Below are 22,669 nucleotides of genomic sequence, written 5' to 3'. Positions count from 1 at the left end.
ACACACTATTCTCTTCACAAAACTTTGTATATTCGTTCAAACTGATAGGTTTTTCTTTGCCTTTGTTTGTTCACACCAACACGCATTTCTCGCGCGTATTCCAAACATGGCATTTTTGCCATCGATTAGCGAATTTTTCTTTCTTGTTGAGAAGAAGATTTATATTTATTTTTACCTATTTGGGTGGAAATTTAAAGAAAAAAATTGAGGAAGAAATTTAAAATTTTTGTAGAAGTTTATTTTTTGAACTCTAAATAAAAACGTATGAAATATCTGAATTTTAAGGACATCTTAAACACCCTAGAAATAATCTCTATAGGCCACATATCACTGTTTTAGAGATACCTTAAGAAGAAAATGTTGATGAAACATTTTTTTTTTCAAAGTAGAATTTTAAGATTTTTGATCCATAAATTAAATTCATCTGCCTCGTATTTAACCCTTGGAGGATTCGGTATTTCTAACCATAAACTTAGAAATTTTCTTCCAAAAAGAGAATTTTTTTTCCAAATTCTCTTTCAGCGAATTTGAAGTAATTGAATTTTCCCATTCAATAAATATAGAATTTACTTATTAAAATAATATAAATATAGATTTCATTTTTTGACGATTTAAAAAATTAATTAGCCAAACTAGACAAAAAATCCTCTAAGGGTTAATTAAAAAATATGAATAAATACAGTTTAATTAATAGATTTAAAAACAAATCAAAACGTGAACAAAAATTTAAAAAGTGAGTTAAAATTAATTTAATTAAAATTTGTTTTTGCAGAGTAAGTATAATAAAAATATTTTTTAATTTTTTAATCAATAAAGCTATTTTTTATTTTTATTTCAGCTCCCAATTTACTTTACAAAATAACAATAAAAATTTTATAAATTTACTGTCTTTAAGTTTCTCACCAGAGGACTTGAAAAAAATTCTCCAAGTGGTGCCATCTGTTGCTAATTATAATCGGCCAAAAGGCAAAAAAACTACCTCCTTTAGCAACTAAGGGATGGTCACGTTATTTTGGAAACTCTACAGGAACAAAATGGCCAAAATGTGAGAATTTCAAATAAATTTTTTGAGCACAAAAATTTATTTCCTAAATCAAAAATACTGAATTCTTATCAGTATTTGGCCATTTAACAAGAGTGCAAGCAGATTTCAAAATTTTGTTTTAAAAATTGGCTTGAAAATCGCTCTTGAAAGTCCCCGAGTTTCCAAAATAACGTGACCATCCCTTAAGTAGCTTATTAAACAAAAAATTCTTTTTCTTTAATTTGAAAAAGAAAAATTCATTCATTTACATTAGCAGTTACGGACTTTCTCCAGCCTGCGTGAATGAGAAGGAAAATTTCCCTCAATGTGGTACACCTGTGGCTAATGAGAAATTTCTCTCTTTTCGTGCCCAGCTCGTGCCAGTCAGTTGTGTTGTTGTTTCTTTGACATAAAAAAATCTGCAGGAGTTTTATTTATTTTTTTGGGGGAAATTGGGAAATGCAGGGAAATGGCCTCCGGGGAGCCCGAGGAATGCGACTGGGGGCGCTTCCACGAATGGATCCATTGCTTTTGCATTGTAACGTTTGATCTGGAATTGGGGCAGGCACTGGAGCTCGTGCATCCGCCCCAGGTGGCGCTGTCGGAACGTGAACGATCCAACATTTGCTATTTAGCCTTTCCGGATAGCAATTCGGGATGTATGGGGGATACGGAGTATCATGTACGTCTCAGGGTGGCACCCGATGGGGATGGACCACGCCTCAGTCCTGCTCATACCACATACAATGGTCACACGACTGAATCCCATCGTGCAGATGCTGGACACCTCTGGGGATTTGTCTATTTCAGGTCAGAAAATGCCTCTTCTGCTTTTTTTTCTTCTGGAGATTTAAATTGAATCTTTGCTTTTGTAGACAAACTCGTGCTCCTGACTTACCCCGTGGCTATTTCCAGAAGAGCTTCATGCTACTCACACGCCTGCCCTTTGTCTCTCTCTTCTCCCGCATAGCCCATCAAGTGGCCCCGTTGTTCTTTGAACATGGCGCCAGGGTTCTCCAGGAGGCTGCCATGGCCATTAGTAAGTGGCCATCATTAGCCCAAGGAACACTACAGCTTCCCTTTCTCGGTCACAAATTCTCCGTGACTGTTGGTGAGGGGGAGCCGGATGCTCATGAAGATTCCGCGGAACGTATAATGAGTCTCCATGAACCTGAATCCCTGCAGGGGCTCATTCCGCTTTTGCCACATGTCCAACTTCTCTGGGAGCTTGTTATCACAGGTGAACCAATAGTGGTCATGGCTTCATCCCCGGCTGATTGTTCACACCTTGTGCACTGCCTGAGCTCCATTATTGCCCCAATGGGCTTCAGTGGGGAGACACGCCCGTATTTCACGATACACGATTCGGAATTCCGGGAATTTACGCAGCGCCAGGGGCCCCCAGCTGTTATTTTGGGTGTTACAAATCCCTTTTTCGCCAAAACTCTCCAACATTGGCCCCACACGATTCGTCTCACGGGCACCCGTGCCCCCACGGTGGCCACAAGCTACCGCACGCATCTGCAGCAACAGAAATCTCTCACGCGACAGGTGTTGGGTCGTGCTGGACGGCCATTGCCAATACAATCAGCAATGCTTCGTAGGCATTTGCTTGAGCTCACACAGAGCTTTATTATTCCACTTGAGCGGTACATGGGGAGCCTCATGCCGCTCATGAGGGATGTTTCACCATTTGGAGCCCCACCGGCCCCCCATCATTTCCGCCAAGAAGATTTCCTAGCCACATTACCGCATGCTGGACCACAACTCACGACATCCCTCAAAGGTGACTGGGAGGGGCTCTACAGAAGGTAAAAAAAAACATTCAGCAGAAAAAATTCAAAAGAAATTCAATAAAATAAATTTCTTTGTAGATTTTTCCGTTCTGGGAACTTCCGTGCATGGCATGAGCTACGTCACAGGCAGCTTACGCACGCTCTACAGGCGCTACATCTGCAGGCGCTGGCGAGTGTGGATCTAGGTGCATGGATGGAGGGTAAACATGAGGTTGAGGTGGTGGATATGGTGCTAAAGTTGCGCCAGAAGATAGCCGTCTGCAGTGAAGCATCGCGACAGACGCGTGATCGACTGGAGCACCATTTACGCGACATTGAGGATAGACTTCCGGAAGATTTGCGCCTTTTGCTACGTTCCGGAGCCTCCACCTGACCTTGTTGTGTGCCTTCCTGCAATCTCGTCGCCCACTTGTACAAAGAAAAAATCACTCAATAGATGCGTTTTCTACTCAAAAAAATGTCTTTTATTTATTTTATTTTATTTTTTTTAATCTTAATTAATTTTTATTTAATTCTGCATTCAAAGTTGGGTAAAAAATAATTTCTGGACCAGAAAAATCGTTTTAATATGAAATATGAAACTTACAGACAAAAAGGGAAAAATTCTGAAAGGTTTCGTGGAACACAAGAAACCAGAAATAAGGAAAAATTTAAAAAGGTTCCACAGGAACACGAGAAATCAGTAGAAAGTCCGTAAAACAATATAATTTAAATTAAATTTTACGAACCTGGGGAGAATAGAAACATAAGCAAAAAGCTCAAGAAACCAGCAAAACAGTCTAAAAAAGAAACAATTTCCGATGGAACACAAGAAACTAGAAACTTTAGATAAAAAAATAAAAGAAGAAATAAATAAAAAATTAACTTCTTAAGCATCCCAAATATTCGCTTTATTAACTCATCATCTTATTAGTTAAACTAAAAGCAATCGACTAATCGCTTAATAAAAATAATATCCATTTACCATTAAAATTGAAGATTCCACTTTTCTTGATTTATTTTTTTGATTTCTTAAATAAAAAAAACCGAAGATGCGGGTGGATAGGGGATTAGGTGGCAGCGACTGATGAATTTTTGGTGGTTTAATTGCTAAGGGAGAACAACAAAAAAATCTATATGATTCCGTGCTTCTTTTGCGCCTCTTGCTGCATTTTCAGCCTTAGCGTCTTGATGTCGTCGTCTATTCGGACAATTTGGTGGATTTTCTGGTGAAGAAAAAGTTTATTTTGATCAAAAAGTGTTCAAAAGAATTATTTTTAAGTGAGATCGTTTACCTGACTTCGGTTGCCTTCTGTATTCATCCAGAGCCAGATCATGTAACCAGGAATGCAGAGCATGGAGGAGAGAGCAGTGAACCATCCAAAAACATGAGACCACCACGGGTATTCGTAGTCCAAGTACTTAATTGGGGTCCATTGGACCAAATTGAAGAAGAAGACACCCTGTGGAAGAAGACATCAGTAAGAAGGGACTTCAACAAAAAAAAATCGTTAAGTTTCAAACTAACGATGCAAATGCATGGCGTTGTAATGGCCCAGCAGAACTTCCACCAAGCCAGTGGGTAGTATCCAATCATATCTTTAATGCCATCATAGAAACGATTAACACCGAAAGCCCATGAAACGGAGATGCATTCAAAGAAGATCAAGAAGAGCAGACAGAACCCAGAAACTGCGTAAGAATCTAGGATCTGGAACACGTACATTCCGCCCTAGTAAAAAACAAAAAAAAAACGTTATTTTTTTTTAAAATTGTTTCACTCCAAAGAGTTTGAAGTACTCACCTGGGAGATACAGGAGAGTCCAACGAGATAACTAAGAGCACACACAATGGCAATGAAGATCTCTTTTCGCTTCCTGAGAAGCAATGGCCATTCATCGATGACAGCCGTAATGAAGCCCTCCATTGTGCAGAATTGTGAGTCAAGACCAATTAGGAGGAGCATGAAGAAGAAGAGACAGGACCACAATGGGGCACCAGGAAGCTGTAGGACGGCCGATGGGTAGGCCAGAAAGGCTAAACCGGGACCTGATGCAGCTACTTCAGCCACTGGACGCTGCTGTTCGTGCGCCATAAAGCCCACAACGGAGAAAATGACAAAACCAGCAAACATTGATGTGCTCGAATTAACTGAACAGACTATCAGTGCGTCCCTATTTTGAGAAGTGAAAATTCATTTAAAGGTCTGACTTGGTTCATTTTTTGAACTAGACTTAGGTTCTTCAAGATCAGGCCTTTTAGGCCTTTAGGTTAAGTCTGGAGGAATTGAGGTTGAATGCATTTTTTTTTTTGATAATTTTTACCAAATTCGAAGCTATAAGTCGGTCAAAATAAGATTCTGTTCGTCTTGGAACATTGAAATTCGTAAAATCGTCAAAAAATCATTTAGTCTCATTTCAGCCTGAAGAGTTGAAGCCTCAGATTGAAGCCTTAATGGCATGATCTTGAAGAATACGAACTCAGCTTTAAAAATTAAAGCCTGTTTAAAAAAGTAAGGTCTGATCTTAAGAAACTTAAGTCTAGTTATAAATTCTTAGGCCTGCCTCAAAAAAAGTAAAGCCTAAGAAACTTTAAGCCTGACTTAGAAGGGAATAAGGCAAACTTACTTGTAGACGTTATTTGTGAATTTATTGTATGATCCCAATGCAACAAGAGTACCCAATCCTAGACCGTAGGAGAAGAAGATTTGCGTTACAGCATCAATCCATACTTCGGATTGTCCGAGTTTTGTGAAATTTGGAATAATGTAGAATTTGATGCCTTCAATGGCACCCGGAAGTGTAATGCCACGAATCAGGAGTACAGTCAGGAGGAGATAGGGGAACAAGGCAGTAAAGTAGACAACCTTTCCGGTCCATCGAACACCCTTCCAGATGCAAAAGTAGCAGAGAATCCAAACAAGAAGGAGTGTCCCGGCCAATTCCCATCGTATATGCCCAATTTCCTCAATTCCAGCGGAGATCTGAAGAGCCCTACGCTCCCAGAATTCCTTCACGGGATCTGTGAGTGCAGCTGCTGTAACATTTCCCGTTGGTAGGGTACAGATGCGTGTCATTGTCCCATTGAGAGCACTAACACGATCCCAACACAGGAGATCCTTCCTCTCGTAGGGATTGACGCAATTTGGGGTGTTCCAGTAGTTATTGCACGTCCTCCACGGCACATCTGAGCGCAAGCTCATGAAGAAGTAGAAGATAGCCCATGCAAGAATGACGATGTAGTAGACATTCATCCAGCAGGACATCACAGCTGCAGCATAGCCGATTCCCTTGAATATTGGAGCAATTTTGAATACGCCCAATCCACCGATTGTTAGCATTTGCCCCAGGGCGAGTTCCATGAAGAACATGGGTATGCCAGCGAGGAAGAGTGCAAGGAGGTAGGGCACAAGGAAGGCACCACCGCCATTTTTGTAGCAGAGATAGGGGAAACGCCATACATTGCCCAAACCAATGGCCAGGCCAACGACTGAGAGGATAAAGTCAAGTTTGGATGCCCAGCTACCTCGATCCGGAAGCTGTGACTCCTTCGGCACGCTCTGGATTTGCTGATCTTGACTACGGAACACAGGCATCTCCAGGGATTCTGTTGCAGGTGTCAGGTAGTGATCACCGAATGTATCTCCCTTGTCTGCATCGCGCTCAATTGCCTCCATCTTTTCTGTTGAATAAAAAGTTAATTTAAATAGAAAAATCTCCCAGAGATTTGAGAAACTTTCTCAAACATCTTTCTTCTTTTATGTTTAAATTTTAAAATTAAAAAAAAAAGAAATCCGTTCCCTAAAAAAGAATTCCCTACTCAAGGGCATTGATGGGCCCTATAAGAATGTTCCCAATAATGGATGTATCATCCGCCCTAGATTTGCGGGCGGAAACGGAAGTCCGGTGAATCGATTTGACTTTGGGCACCAATTTGGGTGACTCAAATCGACTCACGGAGACATTTTGGCGTCTCCGATTAACGCCACTGGGTCATTCACTTTGTCGTAAAAAAAGAGTTCAATTTAGGCCATTGTGGGTCCCATTACCTCTTTTACTTTAATCAAACACTGCTCCTCTAAGGGGCTGATAAATTTAGATCACGAAGAGTCAGCGCATCTCATGTCCAAGCAGAAATGATTCAATTGTATGACATGGAAATATTTGAGAGCTTTTAATAAATCTTCCACTGTCTATTGAAGCGTAAACTGAGTTTGTTCTTTTTATTTAATTTAAAGTTGGAATTTTTTTTAAAAATAAATTCTTTTACACTTTGAATAAATTAAAAAGAAAATATTCTAAGAAATAAAATTCCCAGTTTTAAGGGAAAAATACATTAAAATTTCCTTAAAATTAAACTTAATTAAACTGTTTGATTTTTTATAGAAGTCGAACGGATTGAGAATTTTAAAAGCAATAATTTTTCTTTAGGAATGGCTTTTCTAAACTATTAAGGAAAATTAACCAATTAAGACTAGCTAAACTAAAAGTAGGAAAATCTTTCAGAAATCTTATTCTTTAGCCTTTTAAATTATTTATTTTACAACGATTTTGATTAAGGTGAGAAACCAAAAGGTTCATTGAGCATTGTTTGTATAATCAGATTTTAGGGAGTTCTTCGAAGCTACCTCACTAAATTATTAGATTCTTCAAAGAAATACTTTTTAGGAATACCAGAAAAATCAAACACCATTGAAATAAAATTAAGTTGAAATTTAATTGAATTAAATAAAAACAATTCATTAAAATAAAAACAATTTATTAAAAAAATAAATAAAGAAATAAAAGAATTTAATAAAGTTTGAATTCTTTTCCAAGTCCCAATTTACTAATTTCTTATACTAACAGAAAACTTTTTTTTAAAAATTTTCTTTGAAAGTTTATTTGAGACCTAAGACTTAATATCCTTTAATTCTTAAGAGTTTGATTTATAATTAAAGCTCAACATGATTTTTTTCTATTTAAAGCTCAATTGAAAACTTTTAAAATAAACTGTTTTTAAAGGGGCAAAGTTAACCATTTAAAATGTTGCTATTCTCTAATTTGGGAAGCTCAATTAATGGGAAAGATCGGACCTAATAAAGCCCAGGCAAATTAAACGAATAATTCTAATTTCAAGTTTAAAAAATATTTGAGATTTCTCAATAAAAAAATTAAAACGTAAAAATAGTCTAAAATCGGTTTTAAAATTAATCATATTCGGTTAAAAAAGTTTTTCCTGATTTCCTAAATTTCTCTTCAGTTCATTGAGACTTTCTCAACTGTCTCCAACTTTAATTGCATGCCAGACGACGACTCCTTAATCTCAAAAGGGTCCATCATCACCCGCCCGTAGTGCAGACAAAAAAAATGAATTTGAGGTGTTGTCCCGCGCATTTGGGCAAATGTACAAATGATGTGGAGTTCGCGATGGAGCCCCCCAATTTCCCAATCAGTGCTCCAGAAAGCAAGACAAACCCAATTGGCGTCGATCCTACTTCCGGTGCGAAGTCAGAGCGCAAGCGGATGGAGAATGGAATTGGGGTCCGCGCGCGTAATGCTTAAATCCGGTGTGGGAATGGAAGTTGGAGAGAATGGAATTACCATCAGAGTAATGGTGGATCACGTGGGTTAGCCTTACCTCAACACACAGGGCACAGGCGATCCGTGGGAAATCCACGCAAAATCCTCCGCGGAGAAGCTTATTCTCTGCTAAATCCTTTTCTCTTTCTTTCTCTTCTCACTCTCTCTCTCAGGCACTTTGCACTGTTTTATTTTCTTTTAATTTGCAGGAAGGAAATCCTTGTTTTTTGAGCACTTTGAGTTTCTTTCTTTACACTTTAATTTTTCGGGGGATTTGGGTCAAAAGGACGCGCACAGAAAGGAGTGTGTGTGTGGTGTGATTCACTTAACCCCGGAAAAGGTATGACGATTTGCAATCACCTGGACGTAGCCACATTTGTAAAGTAAAATATTCCCGATTAGAAAAAATCAGATCATGATACCAGCAGCAAGGGCCAGAGCACACAGAATCATCACGATCGCGAGCTAGTGGTATCAGCTTACTGGTTGGGATGTTTAGCCTGCAAGCGATCCCCTCCTTTTGCCAAAATGTAAACCACACACATCTAAATCTAAATCCATTCCGGGGGGTATTTGGATCGATTCGCATGCAATTGGTCGGAATTATCATAGCTCTCATGTCTCCCCAAAATTATATATTCTTTCCGCACTCTCAATTTGCTTCCATTTGAAAAATGTTCCAACAATTTCCCTCTATACTCCAATGCACAAGAGAGGAATGTTTCAAAAAATTTGTTGACTAGTGTAAAAAAATAATATTTGCTTTATATTTTGTAGTTTAAAAGCTGATTTTGCTATATTTTATCAGTGGAAAAATTTTTATTTTAAATATGTTTTGAAAGAAATATAATTCCTAGATTAAAGGGAGCTTTAAAAAAAGTAATAAATTTTTAAATCAGCGGATATTGTGATGACTAAGAAAATGAAATTAAAAAGAAAAATTTTAAGATAAATAAATAAAGAACGTCAAACGTAAGAACTAAGTTCTTCTTCTTCTATTAAAATTAGAATTAAGAACTAGAATAACTAAAAATTAAAAATGACAAAGCTATTAAATTCTTAGAATTCTTAAAGATATTTTTAATAGGAAAAACGATTACACCACGCTCAAGGCTTAGATCTTTTATTTTTTATTTAAAAAACAATTTGCGAGACGAATGAAGATTAGTGAGTCAGAGTCATGATGTTTGGGTGGGTGGGAGACTGTTGATTAAGCTTATCACTCCCATAGAAACTCTATACAAATGTGATTTCTCCTTTCATTGATAATTCTGGATTCTGGAGAATTTTATTTAGAATTTTTTTCTTTTCTTATTTAGTAACCGTTTAAACGTTGACTTGAGTTTAAGTCTTTCTTAAGCTTTATAGATTAATTTTTATTAGTGATTGTTTATCCTTGATTTGCTAAATTATTCTGAACACCTGAAGAAAGAGATTGCCATCAACGTAATGTCGTTGAAAAGAGAAGTTCAAATTCTCCCTTAAAAATTCTAAGTCAATTAATTCTACGTTAAATAATATGGAATAGATACATTCCCCCAGGCCCGTACTCAGCAAATAATTTTTTTCTCTGTAAAATTCCGCGGCGCAATTTATGTACTAAAATCAAACAAAAAAAACTTTTCTTATCACACGCCGTATGTGGCGGGAATTTTCCCCCAAAAACGGCAGAAAGAAAAAAAGGAAAACACAACAATGTACGCATGTGCGATGGATGTTTTCCCATGAAAGAAGGGGGATGAAAATGGTTCTCAAAACCTCCCCCTGTGGCCGATATGTGATGCTGTTACTCTCGGGTAGTATTGATTTTTTGTTGTGTGTGCCATTCCGAAGCATGTTCCGTGCATTCGTGTACATTTGAGGACACCCCGGGGGTGCCTACTTACCTGATACGTAAAAGAAGAAAAAAAATAATCACAGCTAAGAGAACGTTCTGTGTTGTAAAAAAAAATTGAAACGTGTGGTGTTTTGGCTGCAATGCAGACCTAAAGGATGAATCTAGCTTGGGTGCTAGTGTGCCTATTTGCGGGCGCTACCGCACGGACACCGTTCACGGAGAAAGATTCACGACTTATCCGGATGAAGGGGGATGTGATACTTGGGGGGATTTTTCCGATGCACGAGCACCGGCAGGATAGCCCCGAGTACCCATGCGGGGCTGTGAAGGAGGAAAAGGGTATCCAACGACTTGAAGCAATGCTGTATGCCATCGATCTCATCAACAACGACCCCCAATTGCTACCAAATCTCACCCTTGGGGCACTCATCATCGACAGCTGCAGCAGCGATACGTACGCCCTGGAGCAGAGCATGGAATTTGTCCGGTACTACATGAATCAGGATATGAGCGAGTACAAGTGCGAAAATGGGAAACCCCCCACCTATATACCCCATCTGCCTGTAACTGGGGTCATTGGGGCATCCTTCAGTGTCGTGTCAATTATGGTGGCCAACATATTGAGACTTTTTAAGGTAATGCAGCATAAACTTTCTCCTTTACTTCTCTCCTGAGTACTGGCCTGGGATTTTTCTTTTTTATTTGCATAATACCCCCGTGGAATTCTTTCCTCTATTTGACCTGATTTATTTTTATTTTATTTCTTTTTTGTTGTCATTTAATGAAAAAGATGATTTTTATTACAAAGAAGCAAGAGATGTCTGTCTCGTTTAAATTACTTAATTTTATAACTTTTTATAGAGATGCAAATTTTTAAATTAAATTGCAATCTTTATAGCTTTTTTTATTGAGATTTGAGAGCAAAATTGCAGGCTTGATAGAGAATTAAAGTTCTAAGTTGTTTTGTCGTTAAAAAATTTCAAAAAAAAATCTCTCTTTATACGCAGAGAGTTTATCATTTAATAAATTAAATTTCATCAAAATAAAGAACTCATTTACGGGTGAAATTAAAAATAAATGTTTTTTAATCTATTTTCTGTCGATTGATAAAATCTGTGGGCAATTTTATTTAATCTTCAAAGGAACGTTATACAGAGAAAAATAAGTGTGAAAATGCATTTTTTAAAGAAAATGCGAAAACACAAGAAATAGAAAATTTAAAAAAAATTGGCAGCTCTGAAAACAAGGGGTTAGAAAGGAGTTTAGTGATTTTGGTTATTAAGAATTTAAGAAAAAAATAAGAAAAATAAATTCAGTAAAAACAAGAAAATAATAGAGCAGTTGAAGGTAGTCAAGAGAAAAATTCAAATAAAGTAAATGAACAGGGGCGTAACTTTAAAAGTTTTTAACGTTTGACATTTCTTTTCTAAATTTTGACATATTTGAATTTTGACGTTGTTTTTTTAAGTAAACGTTAATTACGTTTGAAAATTTCTTTTTTGATTTTTTTTTAGAAGTGTTTTAGACAGAAAGGATTTCTATTGAAATCTATTTAAAAAAAAAACTGACTTGTCTGATCCTTTTGGAGTGTTCAGTTCAGACATCCATAGACTCTCCCAGGCTACGACACTGAAAATAAAGTTAAGCTTCGTAGTTCAGCAGTGTCAAAAAGGGTTAAAAGGGAGGCAAAAAAAAACACGAACCCTAACAAAAATAAGAGCTTAAAAATTGAGAAACATTAAACTATAAAATTCACAAAAGAAGTTTTTTTTGAAAAATTATCCTTCTGCTGAACGAATTAAACTTCTCAGAGTGTCTATTCGGGAAGAATTTCTCTCTGTGTATTACTTATTGATCCTTAAGGAAGAATATGGTTACTTCTTTATTAAAAAAAATTAAAAAACTGATTAAAAAAAATCTTTTAATTATAAAATTTTGCTATAATTATTTGTAGATTCCTCAAATCAGCTATGCCTCAACAAGTACGGAGTTGTCTGATAAATCGAGATTCGAATATTTTAGTCGTGTCGTCCCACCGGATAATTTTCAGGCAATGGCAATGGCGGAAATTGCAAGGGCCCTGGATTGGCGCTATGCCTCCACTGTGGCCGTCGAGGGGGAATATGGGGAGAAGGGGATTGCATCATTTATAAGTATTGCTGCTCAACTTGGTATTTGTGTGGCGGTATCGCAAAAAATTCTTCGAAATAGTAAAACTGAAGATTTTGATCGTATCATTGAGGCATTGATACAGAAACCTCAAGCAAGGGTGGTTGTGATGTTTGTCGATGAGGATAACGTGCGGAAGCTGCTGCAGGCGACAATCCGAGCCAATAGAACGGGGCATTTTTATTTTATTGCCAGCGATTCATGGGGTGCAAAAATGTATCCTGTGCGTGATCAGGAATTTGCTGCTGTCAACACGATCACCGTTTTACCCCATCGAACGAGCCTTACTGGCTTCGATGAGTACTACTTGTCACTACGCCCGAAATTATCACCTGATGACTGCCTACCTGGAAGTGTAAGGCGCACTGATCTTGATCTTTTTCGTTGCATTTTGACTTTGAAAATGTTTGGTTATTTTTTAGTACGCTTCCCGCTCATCAACTTCGGAAACCATTACAAATTGCCGAAATCGGTGGTTCAATGAGTTCTGGAGTCAACATCATAAGTGCAGCTTTGCACCCAATTCACGAACACCGTGTACGGGATCTGAAGGGGTACATGGGTATGAACAGGAGGGTTTGGTACCCTTTGTGGTGGATGCTGTCTATGCTATAGCATATGCAATTGATGCAATCATCCGTGATGTGTGCGGTGGCCCAGATCTCTGTCCTGCACTACAACCAGCTCCTCTTGGTGGGGATTTGCTCAAGTACATTCACAATGTGTCATTTGTTGGCCTTCAGGGGACACGGGTACGTTTCAATAAGGACGGTGATGCCTATGGCTTCTACAATGTCTACCAATATCAACAGAGTGGCAAAAGGTTAGCAAGTTCCCTTCAATCCTTCTTCCTGGTTCATTTAACACTAATGATCCAAGTAGTGTTACCACCTCACTATTAACCGCATTTTAAGGCTTATTATTGAATAATAAAAAAAATCACTTTCCGACTTCTTATCTGCGACGCCATCTTGTGATTTTCCCCAAAACACAAAGGTAGGTTTTTCTCAGGATCTACTGGATGGATTTTGATGGGGTCAAAAGCAAATGAAAGGGGAAGCATTAGCGGAGAATGTACCGGAACAGATTTTTGAATTTCAACTCAGAAGCTATGAAAAGTCAATAAGAATATTTTTCTACATTTATCAGCTTCTGAGTTAAATTTCAAAAATCTGTTCCGGTACATTGTACGGTAATACTTCCTCTTTCATTTGCTCTTTACCCCATCAAAATCCATTCAGTAGCTCCTGAGAAAAACATATTTTTGTGTTTTAGGGTAGTTCATTAGTTTGAAGATGGCGAAAATTGATTTTCTTACTCTTCAAAAATTAGGCTTTTAATGTAACCAACATCGGAAAACCAAAAAGGAAAAAACTCCAAATAAATGAAAGCATTAAAAATATGTCAATTCCAACAATTTGCCTAAGAAACCCCCCTTAAGAGACAAAGTTAAGGCATTTATTAGGCCAGGCCTATTTTTTTATAGCCGAACCTTAGTTTCTTTAGGTCAGACTTTTAAGATGCATTCAGACTCAATTCAGACTGAACTAATCTTGAAACCTTAAAAGCCTAACCTTAAAAAAATAATTCTAGTCTACAACTAAGGTCTTGCTTAAAAATCTTTGGATTGACTTTAAAAAACTGAAACCTAGTTTGAAGAAAACTCTAGTCTAGCTTTTGAGTCAATTCCCCTTTTTTCCACGCAGGTATGACTACGTCCAAATTGGCACGTGGAAAGAGGGCCTAGATCTCAATTTTGATGCCCTTCAGTGGATTGGGGGGCATCCACGATCACTCTGCAGTGAACCCTGTCCCATTGGCTATGTACGTAATTATCAGGATGCATGCTGTTGGGCATGCGTCAAGTGCCCCGATGATGCCTATGTTAACAACGACACCTGCATAACGTGCGAACCTGGTTGGGCACCGAGTGAAAATAAAACTTTCTGCTTTAAACTCGAAGCTGAAGTGATTGATTGGCTAACCCCATGGGCTCTTGTACCGCTCACCTTTTCAGCCTGTGGCATCCTCTGTACTCTCTTCACGACATGCGTCTTTATAAAGTAAAGAACTTTGAGGCTTCTCAAGCAAATTCAGTTGTCAAGAACCGCTCATTTTTTGTAGGTATAACAAAACTCCCGTGATCATGGCATCAGGACGAGAACTCTGCTACGTTCTTCTTGTGGGTGTTCTCAGTTGCTACTGCATGAGCTTTGTGGTTCTAGCACGGCCCACAGTGTATCGATGTGCCCTGCTGCGGGTCGGCCTGGGCTTGTGTCTCAGCATCTGCTACAGTGCAATATTCACGAAAACAAATCGCATTTCACGCATCTTCAATCGTGGCGTTAAGAGTGTTCAACGGCCAATCTATACGTCGCCGCTGAGTCAAATTATGATCTCCCTGAGTGTTGTCCTCGTGCAACTGCTCGGCTCAATTGGGTGGCTTCTAATTGAGAGTCCGGACATTCGGGAGATTCATCCCTTTCCCCTGTCCGCGGTGCTAACGTGCAAAGTTAGTACATTCTCACTCATCATGTCCCTCGTCTACAACATGATCCTCATTATCCTTTGCACCCTGTACGCCTTTAAAACACGCAAAATCCCCGAGAATTTCAACGAAGCCAAGTACATTGGCTTCACAATGTACTCCACGTGCATTGTATGGCTCGCCTTTCTACCCATTTACTTTGGAACCAACAATGATTACAAGGTATTCGTGCAGAAGGTCCCAGCCTCTACCTTTCTACGATTAATTTCAATTTATTTATTTTTGTTGTAGATTCAGATATCAAGCATGTGTATGTGTCTCAATATAAGCGCTTCGGTGGCACTGGGATGCCTTTTCACGCCAAAAGTCTATCTGGTGCTCTTTCAGCCCTACAAAAATGTCCGACCAGGCAATGGAAACCAGGTTAGTACAAATTTATATTGCCTCAACTAAATTTTTAATTTTATTTCGTCTTTGGAAGTCTTTTTTTGAATATTTATTTTGTCTTTTTTAATAAGTTTTCGTAGGGACAGGTTTTCTTTTAAGTTTATCGTGTTTGAAGCTTAAGAAATAATTCTCTGGCTCACCTACAACCTGAGAAACGAAGGGGAATTTATTTATTTTTATTTATTCTTTGCGATCTTGAACGAAAGATCTAGCTTTATTTTCTTTTTAACCAAACAATCCGTTATTTTTTGCTAGAAACGTTTATTTATTATTCTTATTTTTCAAAATGTCCGCGGCTTTGCTTCTTCCTAATCTAACCTAATTATTTTTGAAAATTTGAATAAAAAAAACGGAAAATTTGTGAATTTTTGTAGCGCGGTGGAATGGGAGAAGCTAATCGTCTACCATACAGCATGCGCTTTGGTGGGGTTCGCTCCCAAACAATGCAATCAATGGCAAGCCTATCAAAATCCAGCCCACAGACTGTCCACCGTAGTCTCACGGATGACAATGTGGCAGTTATTACTCCCACCAATATTGAGGATAGCAGCATAACCTAGACCACGGCTAGTTCAGCTGGACCCTCTCAAAATTAAAAATAAATTGTGTCTAGTCGGCATTACCAAAAAGAAAATGAATGAAAAGTAAAACCTAGATCCTCAGCTACATCCCCAAACTAATATATATATAACATAAAAAATCTTATATATAATAGAAGTCTCTACAGCAATGCGATTTTAGGTGGACGTCCCTTTTTAAAGTAGATAAATATGGGACATTTTTTTAGTCTCGTGTTATCTCTCATTTTATATTTTATTTATTTGTTACATTTTAAAATAAATATTATTAAATGAAAATTAAATATATATATTAAGAACATTAAAAGAAAAAAAACTTAGATTGTAGGCGTTGGTCGCGTTACGACACAAAAAGAAGTAAAATTAAAAGAAAGAAAAATTAATGAAAAAAATAAAATAAATATTAAAGAAAATAGTAAAAAGAAAATCTCGTAGGAAAATCATTAAATCATAAGGAATTAAATGAAAAAAAAATGATATGGAGTCTTAAAAGAAAAATCTCTCTAATCCCCTTTATTCCACCCCCCTTAAGCAGAGGCAATTATGTGCTGTGTTTATCTAGTGAGTAACTTAAAAAAAAATGAAAAAAATATTTCTCAAAAACTTTAAATTAAAAAAATAAAATATATAGTTGAAAAGTTTATAAATGGTTTTAGAATGTGTGACAAGGTAGATTTAAAATTTAGAAGAGAAAATGATAAACTAACCCAGATTTTAAAAATAAATTGAAAAAGAAATCTCTCAAAAGCAGAAAGTTAAACAAACTGTCCATAGTTTAGGGAAAACAACAATAACAATGGGAGGTAGAAAATACACTAAAAAAAAAACAAATTAATTACCCACCGTCAAATTAATCACAAAATACGATGCCAGTGTATCAAAAAAAATGTGTTTTATCAAACGACTTATCAAAACGATTTGTTCAATCTCTATGACGTATTTAAATCAATCGCTGAGGTCAGTTGAATAAAGGTAAAAATATTGATTAAAAATAAATGCATTTCAATTTACTTTTTAGTTGAAATTAATTTTTTTTTTTTTATTCAAAACGGTTTTTGGGTGGTTTAGTAACTGTTGAAAGATTCAAAATTTGAATTTTACCTTAACTATGCAGCATATGCTGTGAGCTTCATCATTCAGCCATCATCGGTCATAGTTGGAAGATGCAAACCTTAAGATCATACAAATTATTTTTAGTTTCGAATAAAACAATATTTAAGTCCGAATCGTTTTTATTTAATTTTTTATTATTGGCTTTATTGGGAGTTTTTTTCTTTTCGGGGGGAATTTCACGGAAGCAGGGCTCAGACGGAGGCTCGCTGTTGCGGCTGGTAGACGGGGGGTAGTTCGTTTCCGGGGAAGGGCGGCTGCAAGAGTGCCGTGGAAGCCTGATTGTGGTAGAGACTGAAGGTAGAGGGTTGATCCCCTGAAAATTCCTTCATCGGAAGCACCGTTGGCTGCAGCAAATGCCGGATACGACTCGGTGATCGTCGTACCTTAAATCTGTGCCTATTTTTGTGAAGAAAGGTATCTTTAGTAATTAAATTAGAATATAATTTAACCCTTTCGCGTCCATTGGGTCATGTTTTGACTTAAAATGTGAAACATTTCATACAAAATAACTAGGAAGACGTGAAACATTGAAACAAACGTTTCAATGATTTGAAATGAAGGTTTCAATGTTTCACATTCTCGCGAAAGGGTTAAATTATTGTTTTAGAAAATGTGAAGGAAGACGTACTCATATCGTTTGTGGCGTGTGGCACGGAAGCAGGCGCAGTGGCAACTGCAGATGGAGGCTGCATCGACATCCGATGATACGGCATCGTGACCAATGTGGCCACTTAGGATGGAACCGTTGGCCGTTATGACGTCACCCTCGAGTCGTACAGCCACCTGCAGGGCTTGCATTGCCTGTGCTTCGTCCCGACGCTCGTCTTCCGTGTTCATCGTCACGAAACGCAAGACAAGAAGATTCAGGGATGCCGCTACGATGGCCAACCCGAAGAGAATGAAAATGAGCGCAAACATGACGTACTCGGGTTTCCGATTGAGTGCATTGTCTTTCTGTAGCGCCACCATATCCCCGAATCCTGAACGAAAAAAAAAAACGAAAAAAATATCCTTTAGAACTGTTTTGAATTTTTAAACTAAATGGCAGTTATACCAATTGTTGTTAGAGTGATGAAGCAGTAGTAAACTGAGTCAAAGTAGCTCCAACCCTCGAATTTGGAGAAAGCCGCCGCCCCACCGGCTATTGTGAGGGAACTCAGAGTCGTAACTACGCAGATTAAGTTGACTTCGGATGCGGAAGTGTTATGGCAGTGAAGGGACGTCTTCACGGTTTTTATAACATAACTAAATGGCAAAGAAAGAAGAAACAAAGATGGCGTCATAAGAAATGACCGTTAAGGCGCCATTTTTGATGCCTGCTAATAGGGTAACAAACCTGCTGAGTCTGTTGACGCGCTCTCCGATGCTCTGGAACATAACAAGACCCAGTGGTATGCCCACAATGGCGTAGCACATTGTAAAGAGTTTCCCCCCAATTGTTGTTGGTGTTGAGTGTCCATACCCAATGGTTGTGAGAACTGTTGTAGCATAGTAGAATGCTCCTGTAAACTTCCACTGTTGCCCCGCTTTGTGGGGTTCGGATTTCAATACAACAGTTTCCATAACTTTAAAATCTTCCTCTGTAATGTTGTACCTCTTGATGACCATTCGTTCCACCGCTGCAACAACAACAACAAAAGAATAAAAAAATGGTCACTTGAGGGATTCTAGAAGAGTCAAACTTAAAGAAAATGTAATTATGGTATGTGTCTCAGCTATATTACCCTGTAGTGCGTCCCAACGCTTCTTTTCCGTTTCCGATTCTAGAGCATCAAAGACAGCCGCCCCAACAAGGAGATACGTAAACGTACACACGATAAGCGAAATCGTGCGAACATTTTGCTTCTTCATTCTGCATCAATTGGGCCACATTGCTGGGCCAACGGGGACGCCCTCTTGAGGCGCTACCTCTCATGCCAGCCCATTAGCCACACAAGAAAAAGAGTTTTTTTTGTTCTTAAAGAAGACTAAATTCAACACACTACCACCGCGCCAACATTGGGCGCCCAATTGCTGGCAAATAATGTGCTCGTTGCGTGGAAAACAATTTAAGCGTCCTTTTTTTTTGGCACAACAATTACCACCGGAAATGCACAAAAAATGGAGCTTTTTTTTTGGCCTGCTCGCAAAATTCTCACATCCACCACACCATGCAGATGCAAAAGGGCACAGAAATGTTCTTTTTTTCTTCCACTCACTGTGGGACAAAAAAAAATCTCCAGAAGCGCCACCTGCTTGCAGTGGGGGAGGAGAAAACATTCATGCGCAATGGTGGGTGCAGAAGGGAAGCAAAAGGAAAGGGTTTAATGGGCGGCAACAATGAGGCAATTGTGGCTGTAGCCGCTAAAAGTTTTTCTTTGAAAATTATTTTAAATAATTTTTGTATTTGTGGTGAATATTGGTGTCTTTACTGTATCGTTCTATTAGTTTGTGTCTTTGATTCAAGGTGAAAATGCGTTCTTTTCGTTAATTCAGCGACGAGTTGCTTTATGCAAAAAAAAAGTGATTTTTTGCTTTTTTTTTTTTTAATTAAATTAATGAGTGAATGAGTCAAAGACTCGGTCAAAGATTATGATTAGTGTCTTAACTATTTCGTTCATTTGATGTGTGTCCAAGATTTAAATTGAAGAGAAGATACGTGAGATACGTTCTCTTCGTTAATTCAGCGACGTGTTGACCTTTACAAAAATATGGATTTCTTCTCATTTTATGAATGTAAGTATTTCTCAACAAAAAAAATGAAATCAAATTATGGAATAAAAATATTTTATTTTACATTTTTTTAGGGAATGAAGAGCCATTAAAATTATCAAGCACAAACCTCGAGAAAGGTAAGTTGGAAACTTTTCTACTCTGCCATCTCTTGATGAACATTTAGGGCGCTTGTGCGAACATTCTGTCCCAGAGAATAAATTTTCCCTTTTGGGCCATACGACGGTGTTTTTCCAACACTGTATTGGCCCAGACGGAGGAGAGAGGGGTGCCCCTTTCGGCGCATTTTTGCACGATACAATGCGGCGCATGTGTGGCCGCGTGACGACAGGTGCGCTGCATTTTTCCATCGCCACATTCGAGTCAGTCGTGATTCGGCGGTGTATGCGTGTGGGCAAACAAGTGGCTCCCTCTTTTGCCGTACGTGACCCGCGTTCGGTGTAGCGCCCCAATCGCCTCCACGAGCACCCCCCGCAAGTGGCGTCACCATGTCGCCCGCAAGTGGATTACTTGCCCTCTGCCTTCTCGCGGGTCTCTCGGGTGAGGCATCTAATTCTTTACTATTGTTATGTAATCCAAATCGATTCGCGCGCGGGGTTGATTTTTTTCTCCCTTGTACTATTAACTTCCTATTAGAGGAAAGGAAGGAAGGACCTACCCTTTCTGTGGAATCTCTAAATTATGACCCTTTTGCGTGCTTTACCGGACTTTTCATATTAAATTATTAATTAATTACAATATTCAAAGAAAAAAATTAGGGCATCTTTTACTCATCATACATCCAGTGCGGTGACACACTTTCAGGCTAATTTTATCGATTTTCTTGCTTTTGGCGCCCCTCTGGTGCAATGATTTATTTTTGGAAAATAATATTTAAGGAATTTCCCGTGAAAAATGCATAAAAATGCGCCGATGTGAATTTGAAAAAGTCGTTAAGAGGGCATCTTTAATTGAATTTTTTTCAATGTCATTTCATTCGTGTCAAAGGGTTGGAGTTTTTCTGCCAATATTTTGCAGTCAAAACTGCAATGAGTCCTGTCAAAATGATGTCGTAGAGACTTTAGAGAACTTTATGCCAAATATTTGTCATATTGATATTTTGGCTATTATGAAGTTTCTATTAATAAACTATAATAAATATAGATTGAAGAATAACATTTTGCACGATATGATGCAAACTCTATTTTAGTTTGTTAATTGAATTTTATTAATTTGAATTGAAGAAAAAAAATACGTCTAAATTATTACTTTAAATGGTAATGAAAGGGTAAAAGTCTTCACGAAATGTCAAATAAAATAAATGAAAGTAATCAATGGAAATTCAAACTCCTAACGGAAAACCTGATAAAACGCAGTGTTTAGGTATTTAAACGCCCCCTAAGAAATCAGGAAATTTAGGCTTTTATTTAGACCATTTAGACATTAAAAAAATATATATTTATGTTAAAAATCATTAAATTGAAATATTTAACGTTGAAAAAATAAATGTCAAACAAAACAACGAATATCAAATTGTAAAAAATAAACTTGAGTCCTTAATACGAAGGACAAAATTAAGAGAATAAACATCAAACACTAAAAAAATAAATAAATCAAACATTAGAAAAACGTCACACGTTAAAACGAACGTCAAATATTACAGAAGAAACGTCAAAGTTATAAAGGAAACGTCACACATTTAAAAATGTCAAACGTTCGTAAAAAAAATCATTTTTTTTAAATAACCTTGAATATATTTCTAACTACGCCCCTACGATAAACGATTTAAAACATGGATTTAAAAAATATAAAGAAAAAAACAAAAAATGTTTTTCTTTTGCAGTAACATCGGCCATTATGTGCTACCACTGCAACAGTGAGTACGATCCTCAGTGTGCTGATCCATTCAATAAGTACATGCTAGGTGTCAAGAATTGCTCCTATGAGTATGAGCTTGATCACCTGCCCAATGTTCAGGCCACTTTGTGCCGAAAAACAACACAAAAAGGTAAAAAATTGAAAGTTATAAAAAAAATATTTTTAAAAATGAATAATTTATTTGAATTTCCAAACAGTTTATGGGCAAATTCGTGTTGTACGAGGCTGTGGGTACGTACGAGATCCACGAGATGATAAGGATTGCATGAAGAGGAGCGGTACGCACGACGTACAGGCTCTCTACTGCTCCTGCACAACTGATTTGTGCAATGGCGCCTCGAATATCAATGGAGGTGCCGCCGCCATTGCAGTTGGAGCCGCTGCCATTTTGTGGACGCTAGCCTAAAAAAAGAGACTTAGCTTCCTTCGTGAGAGTGCCGTTGCACGCTTAAAAAAAAAGACAGTGAGAGAGAGAGAGTTACAAAAAAAAAGAAGAAGATGGCGTGCGCACCCCTTTTGTGTAGATAAAAAAACAGCAGGAATTCACAGTCTAGATAGTGAGTTTTATCGAAAATCTCCGTAAAAATTGATGAGCTAGGATAAAATGCAATAAAATTAAACTAAAATGAAATTTATTTGCCAGCAACGGGGGAATCTAACTTTCAACTTCATTTGCACTCAAAATCAATTTGCAAATTATAATTTTTTTGGTCAAAAGAAAAATCATTTTATCCTCTTTTATTCTATGAAAAAAAAATCTTCTAGAGACACCGCATTAGGGATGGCAAGGAACCTATTTGATCTTAATTATTTTTTTCAACACATCCGTCCTGCTTATAATTTACCATCATTGAAAATGATGCGATCTATTTGTGCTGGAATTGTCACCGATATTGTTGATAAATCAATCAAACGATGAATTGTTAATTATATTTACCAATGGTATCAATATTATGTATTACAAATAAAAGTGCTTTTATTCGATTAGAATTTAAGTGTTTTCTTTATTCTTTTATTTTTGTTTTATTAAAAACTATGAGGTGGAACACTTATTAATTACCCAAGAATGGTCATTGATGTTTTGTTTAATAAACGTTAAAGAATTAGT

At 37.6% G+C, this 22,669-nt stretch overlaps 5 protein-coding genes across 6 annotated transcripts; 3 read left to right on the top strand and 2 right to left on the bottom strand.

Annotated features, from left to right (window-relative positions):
- Positions 1-1,373: 1,373 nt before the first annotated feature.
- Positions 1,374-3,415, top strand: LOC129793755 (protein DENND6B). The gene is made up of 3 exons (XM_055834029.1): positions 1,374-1,834; positions 1,900-2,835; positions 2,899-3,415. The coding sequence occupies exons 1-3, from the start codon at positions 1,494-1,496 to the stop codon at positions 3,191-3,193; spliced, it is 1,572 nt and encodes a 523-aa protein (XP_055690004.1). The 5' UTR covers positions 1,374-1,493; the 3' UTR covers positions 3,194-3,415.
- Positions 3,416-3,688: 273 nt separating this feature from the next.
- LOC129793754 (sodium- and chloride-dependent GABA transporter 1) lies at positions 3,689-8,860 on the bottom strand. Its single transcript, XM_055834028.1, has 6 exons — positions 8,419-8,860; positions 5,427-6,480; positions 4,604-4,973; positions 4,328-4,531; positions 4,095-4,262; positions 3,689-4,025 (listed from the first exon to the last, which is right to left on the bottom strand). Exons 2-6 carry the CDS (start codon positions 6,473-6,475, stop codon positions 3,933-3,935), a joined length of 1,884 nt encoding a protein of 627 aa, XP_055690003.1. The 5' UTR covers positions 6,476-6,480; positions 8,419-8,860; the 3' UTR covers positions 3,689-3,932.
- A 1,022-nt stretch (positions 8,861-9,882) lies between these two features.
- LOC129793753 (metabotropic glutamate receptor 4) lies at positions 9,883-15,981 on the top strand. Its single transcript, XM_055834027.1, has 7 exons — positions 9,883-10,832; positions 12,152-12,721; positions 12,789-13,189; positions 14,073-14,429; positions 14,491-15,076; positions 15,146-15,277; positions 15,676-15,981. The coding sequence occupies exons 1-7, from the start codon at positions 10,353-10,355 to the stop codon at positions 15,859-15,861; spliced, it is 2,712 nt and encodes a 903-aa protein (XP_055690002.1). The 5' UTR covers positions 9,883-10,352; the 3' UTR covers positions 15,862-15,981.
- Positions 15,982-17,093: 1,112 nt separating this feature from the next.
- LOC129793751 (two pore potassium channel protein sup-9) lies at positions 17,094-19,372 on the bottom strand. Of its 2 annotated transcripts, none has more exons than XM_055834009.1 (5): positions 18,717-19,372; positions 18,329-18,611; positions 18,047-18,237; positions 17,621-17,972; positions 17,094-17,388 (listed from the first exon to the last, which is right to left on the bottom strand). In XM_055834009.1, exons 1-5 carry the CDS (start codon positions 18,841-18,843, stop codon positions 17,184-17,186), a joined length of 1,158 nt encoding a protein of 385 aa, XP_055689984.1. In that variant the 5' UTR covers positions 18,844-19,372; the 3' UTR covers positions 17,094-17,183. The 2 variants fall into 2 exon arrangements, with proteins under 2 accessions (XP_055689984.1, XP_055689985.1); XM_055834010.1 differs by having other exon boundaries at positions 17,094-17,382.
- Positions 19,373-20,043: 671 nt separating this feature from the next.
- LOC129793749 (uncharacterized) lies at positions 20,044-22,551 on the top strand. The gene is made up of 3 exons (XM_055834008.1): positions 20,044-20,244; positions 21,527-21,691; positions 21,759-22,551. The coding sequence occupies exons 1-3, from the start codon at positions 20,193-20,195 to the stop codon at positions 21,965-21,967; spliced, it is 426 nt and encodes a 141-aa protein (XP_055689983.1). The 5' UTR covers positions 20,044-20,192; the 3' UTR covers positions 21,968-22,551.
- The last annotated feature ends 118 nt before the right edge of the window (positions 22,552-22,669 follow it).

The sequence above is a fragment of the Lutzomyia longipalpis genome, chromosome 3 (assembly GCF_024334085.1).
Source record: "Lutzomyia longipalpis isolate SR_M1_2022 chromosome 3, ASM2433408v1".
Lineage (NCBI taxonomy): Eukaryota > Metazoa > Arthropoda > Insecta > Diptera > Psychodidae > Lutzomyia > Lutzomyia longipalpis.
Note: the sequence above shows the minus strand (reverse complement) of the source record. Positions and strands in the feature narration are given on the sequence as shown.

Excerpts from the sequence above, each read along its gene's own strand:
- LOC129793755 (XM_055834029.1), top strand. The coding sequence starts at position 1,494 with ATGGCCTCCGGGGAGCCCGAGGAATGCGACTGGGGGCGCTTCCACGAA. Across the intron at positions 1,835-1,899 it reads TGGGGATTTGTCTATTTCAG|ACAAACTCGTGCTCCTGACT; the intron begins GTCAGAAAATGC and ends TTGCTTTTGTAG. Across the intron at positions 2,836-2,898 it reads TGGGAGGGGCTCTACAGAAG|ATTTTTCCGTTCTGGGAACT; the intron begins GTAAAAAAAAAC and ends ATTTCTTTGTAG.
- LOC129793754 (XM_055834028.1), bottom strand. The coding sequence starts at position 6,475 with ATGGAGGCAATTGAGCGCGATGCAGACAAGGGAGATACATTCGGTGAT. Across the intron at positions 4,974-5,426 it reads TTCACAAATAACGTCTACAA|GGACGCACTGATAGTCTGTT; the intron begins GTAAGTTTGCCT and ends TTCTCAAAATAG. Across the intron at positions 4,263-4,327 it reads CAACGCCATGCATTTGCATC|GGTGTCTTCTTCTTCAATTT; the intron begins GTTAGTTTGAAA and ends CTTCTTCCACAG.
- LOC129793753 (XM_055834027.1), top strand. The coding sequence starts at position 10,353 with ATGAATCTAGCTTGGGTGCTAGTGTGCCTATTTGCGGGCGCTACCGCA. Across the intron at positions 15,077-15,145 it reads GAACCAACAATGATTACAAG|ATTCAGATATCAAGCATGTG; the intron begins GTATTCGTGCAG and ends TTTTTGTTGTAG. Across the intron at positions 15,278-15,675 it reads GACCAGGCAATGGAAACCAG|CGCGGTGGAATGGGAGAAGC; the intron begins GTTAGTACAAAT and ends GAATTTTTGTAG.
- LOC129793751 (XM_055834009.1), bottom strand. The coding sequence starts at position 18,843 with ATGAAGAAGCAAAATGTTCGCACGATTTCGCTTATCGTGTGTACGTTT. Across the intron at positions 18,612-18,716 it reads GCGTTGGGACGCACTACAGG|CGGTGGAACGAATGGTCATC; the intron begins GTAATATAGCTG and ends TTGTTGTTGCAG. Across the intron at positions 17,973-18,046 it reads CATCACTCTAACAACAATTG|GATTCGGGGATATGGTGGCG; the intron begins GTATAACTGCCA and ends TTTTTCGTTCAG.
- LOC129793749 (XM_055834008.1), top strand. The coding sequence starts at position 20,193 with ATGTCGCCCGCAAGTGGATTACTTGCCCTCTGCCTTCTCGCGGGTCTC. Across the intron at positions 20,245-21,526 it reads CCTTCTCGCGGGTCTCTCGG|TAACATCGGCCATTATGTGC; the intron begins GTGAGGCATCTA and ends TTTCTTTTGCAG. Across the intron at positions 21,692-21,758 it reads CCGAAAAACAACACAAAAAG|TTTATGGGCAAATTCGTGTT; the intron begins GTAAAAAATTGA and ends ATTTCCAAACAG.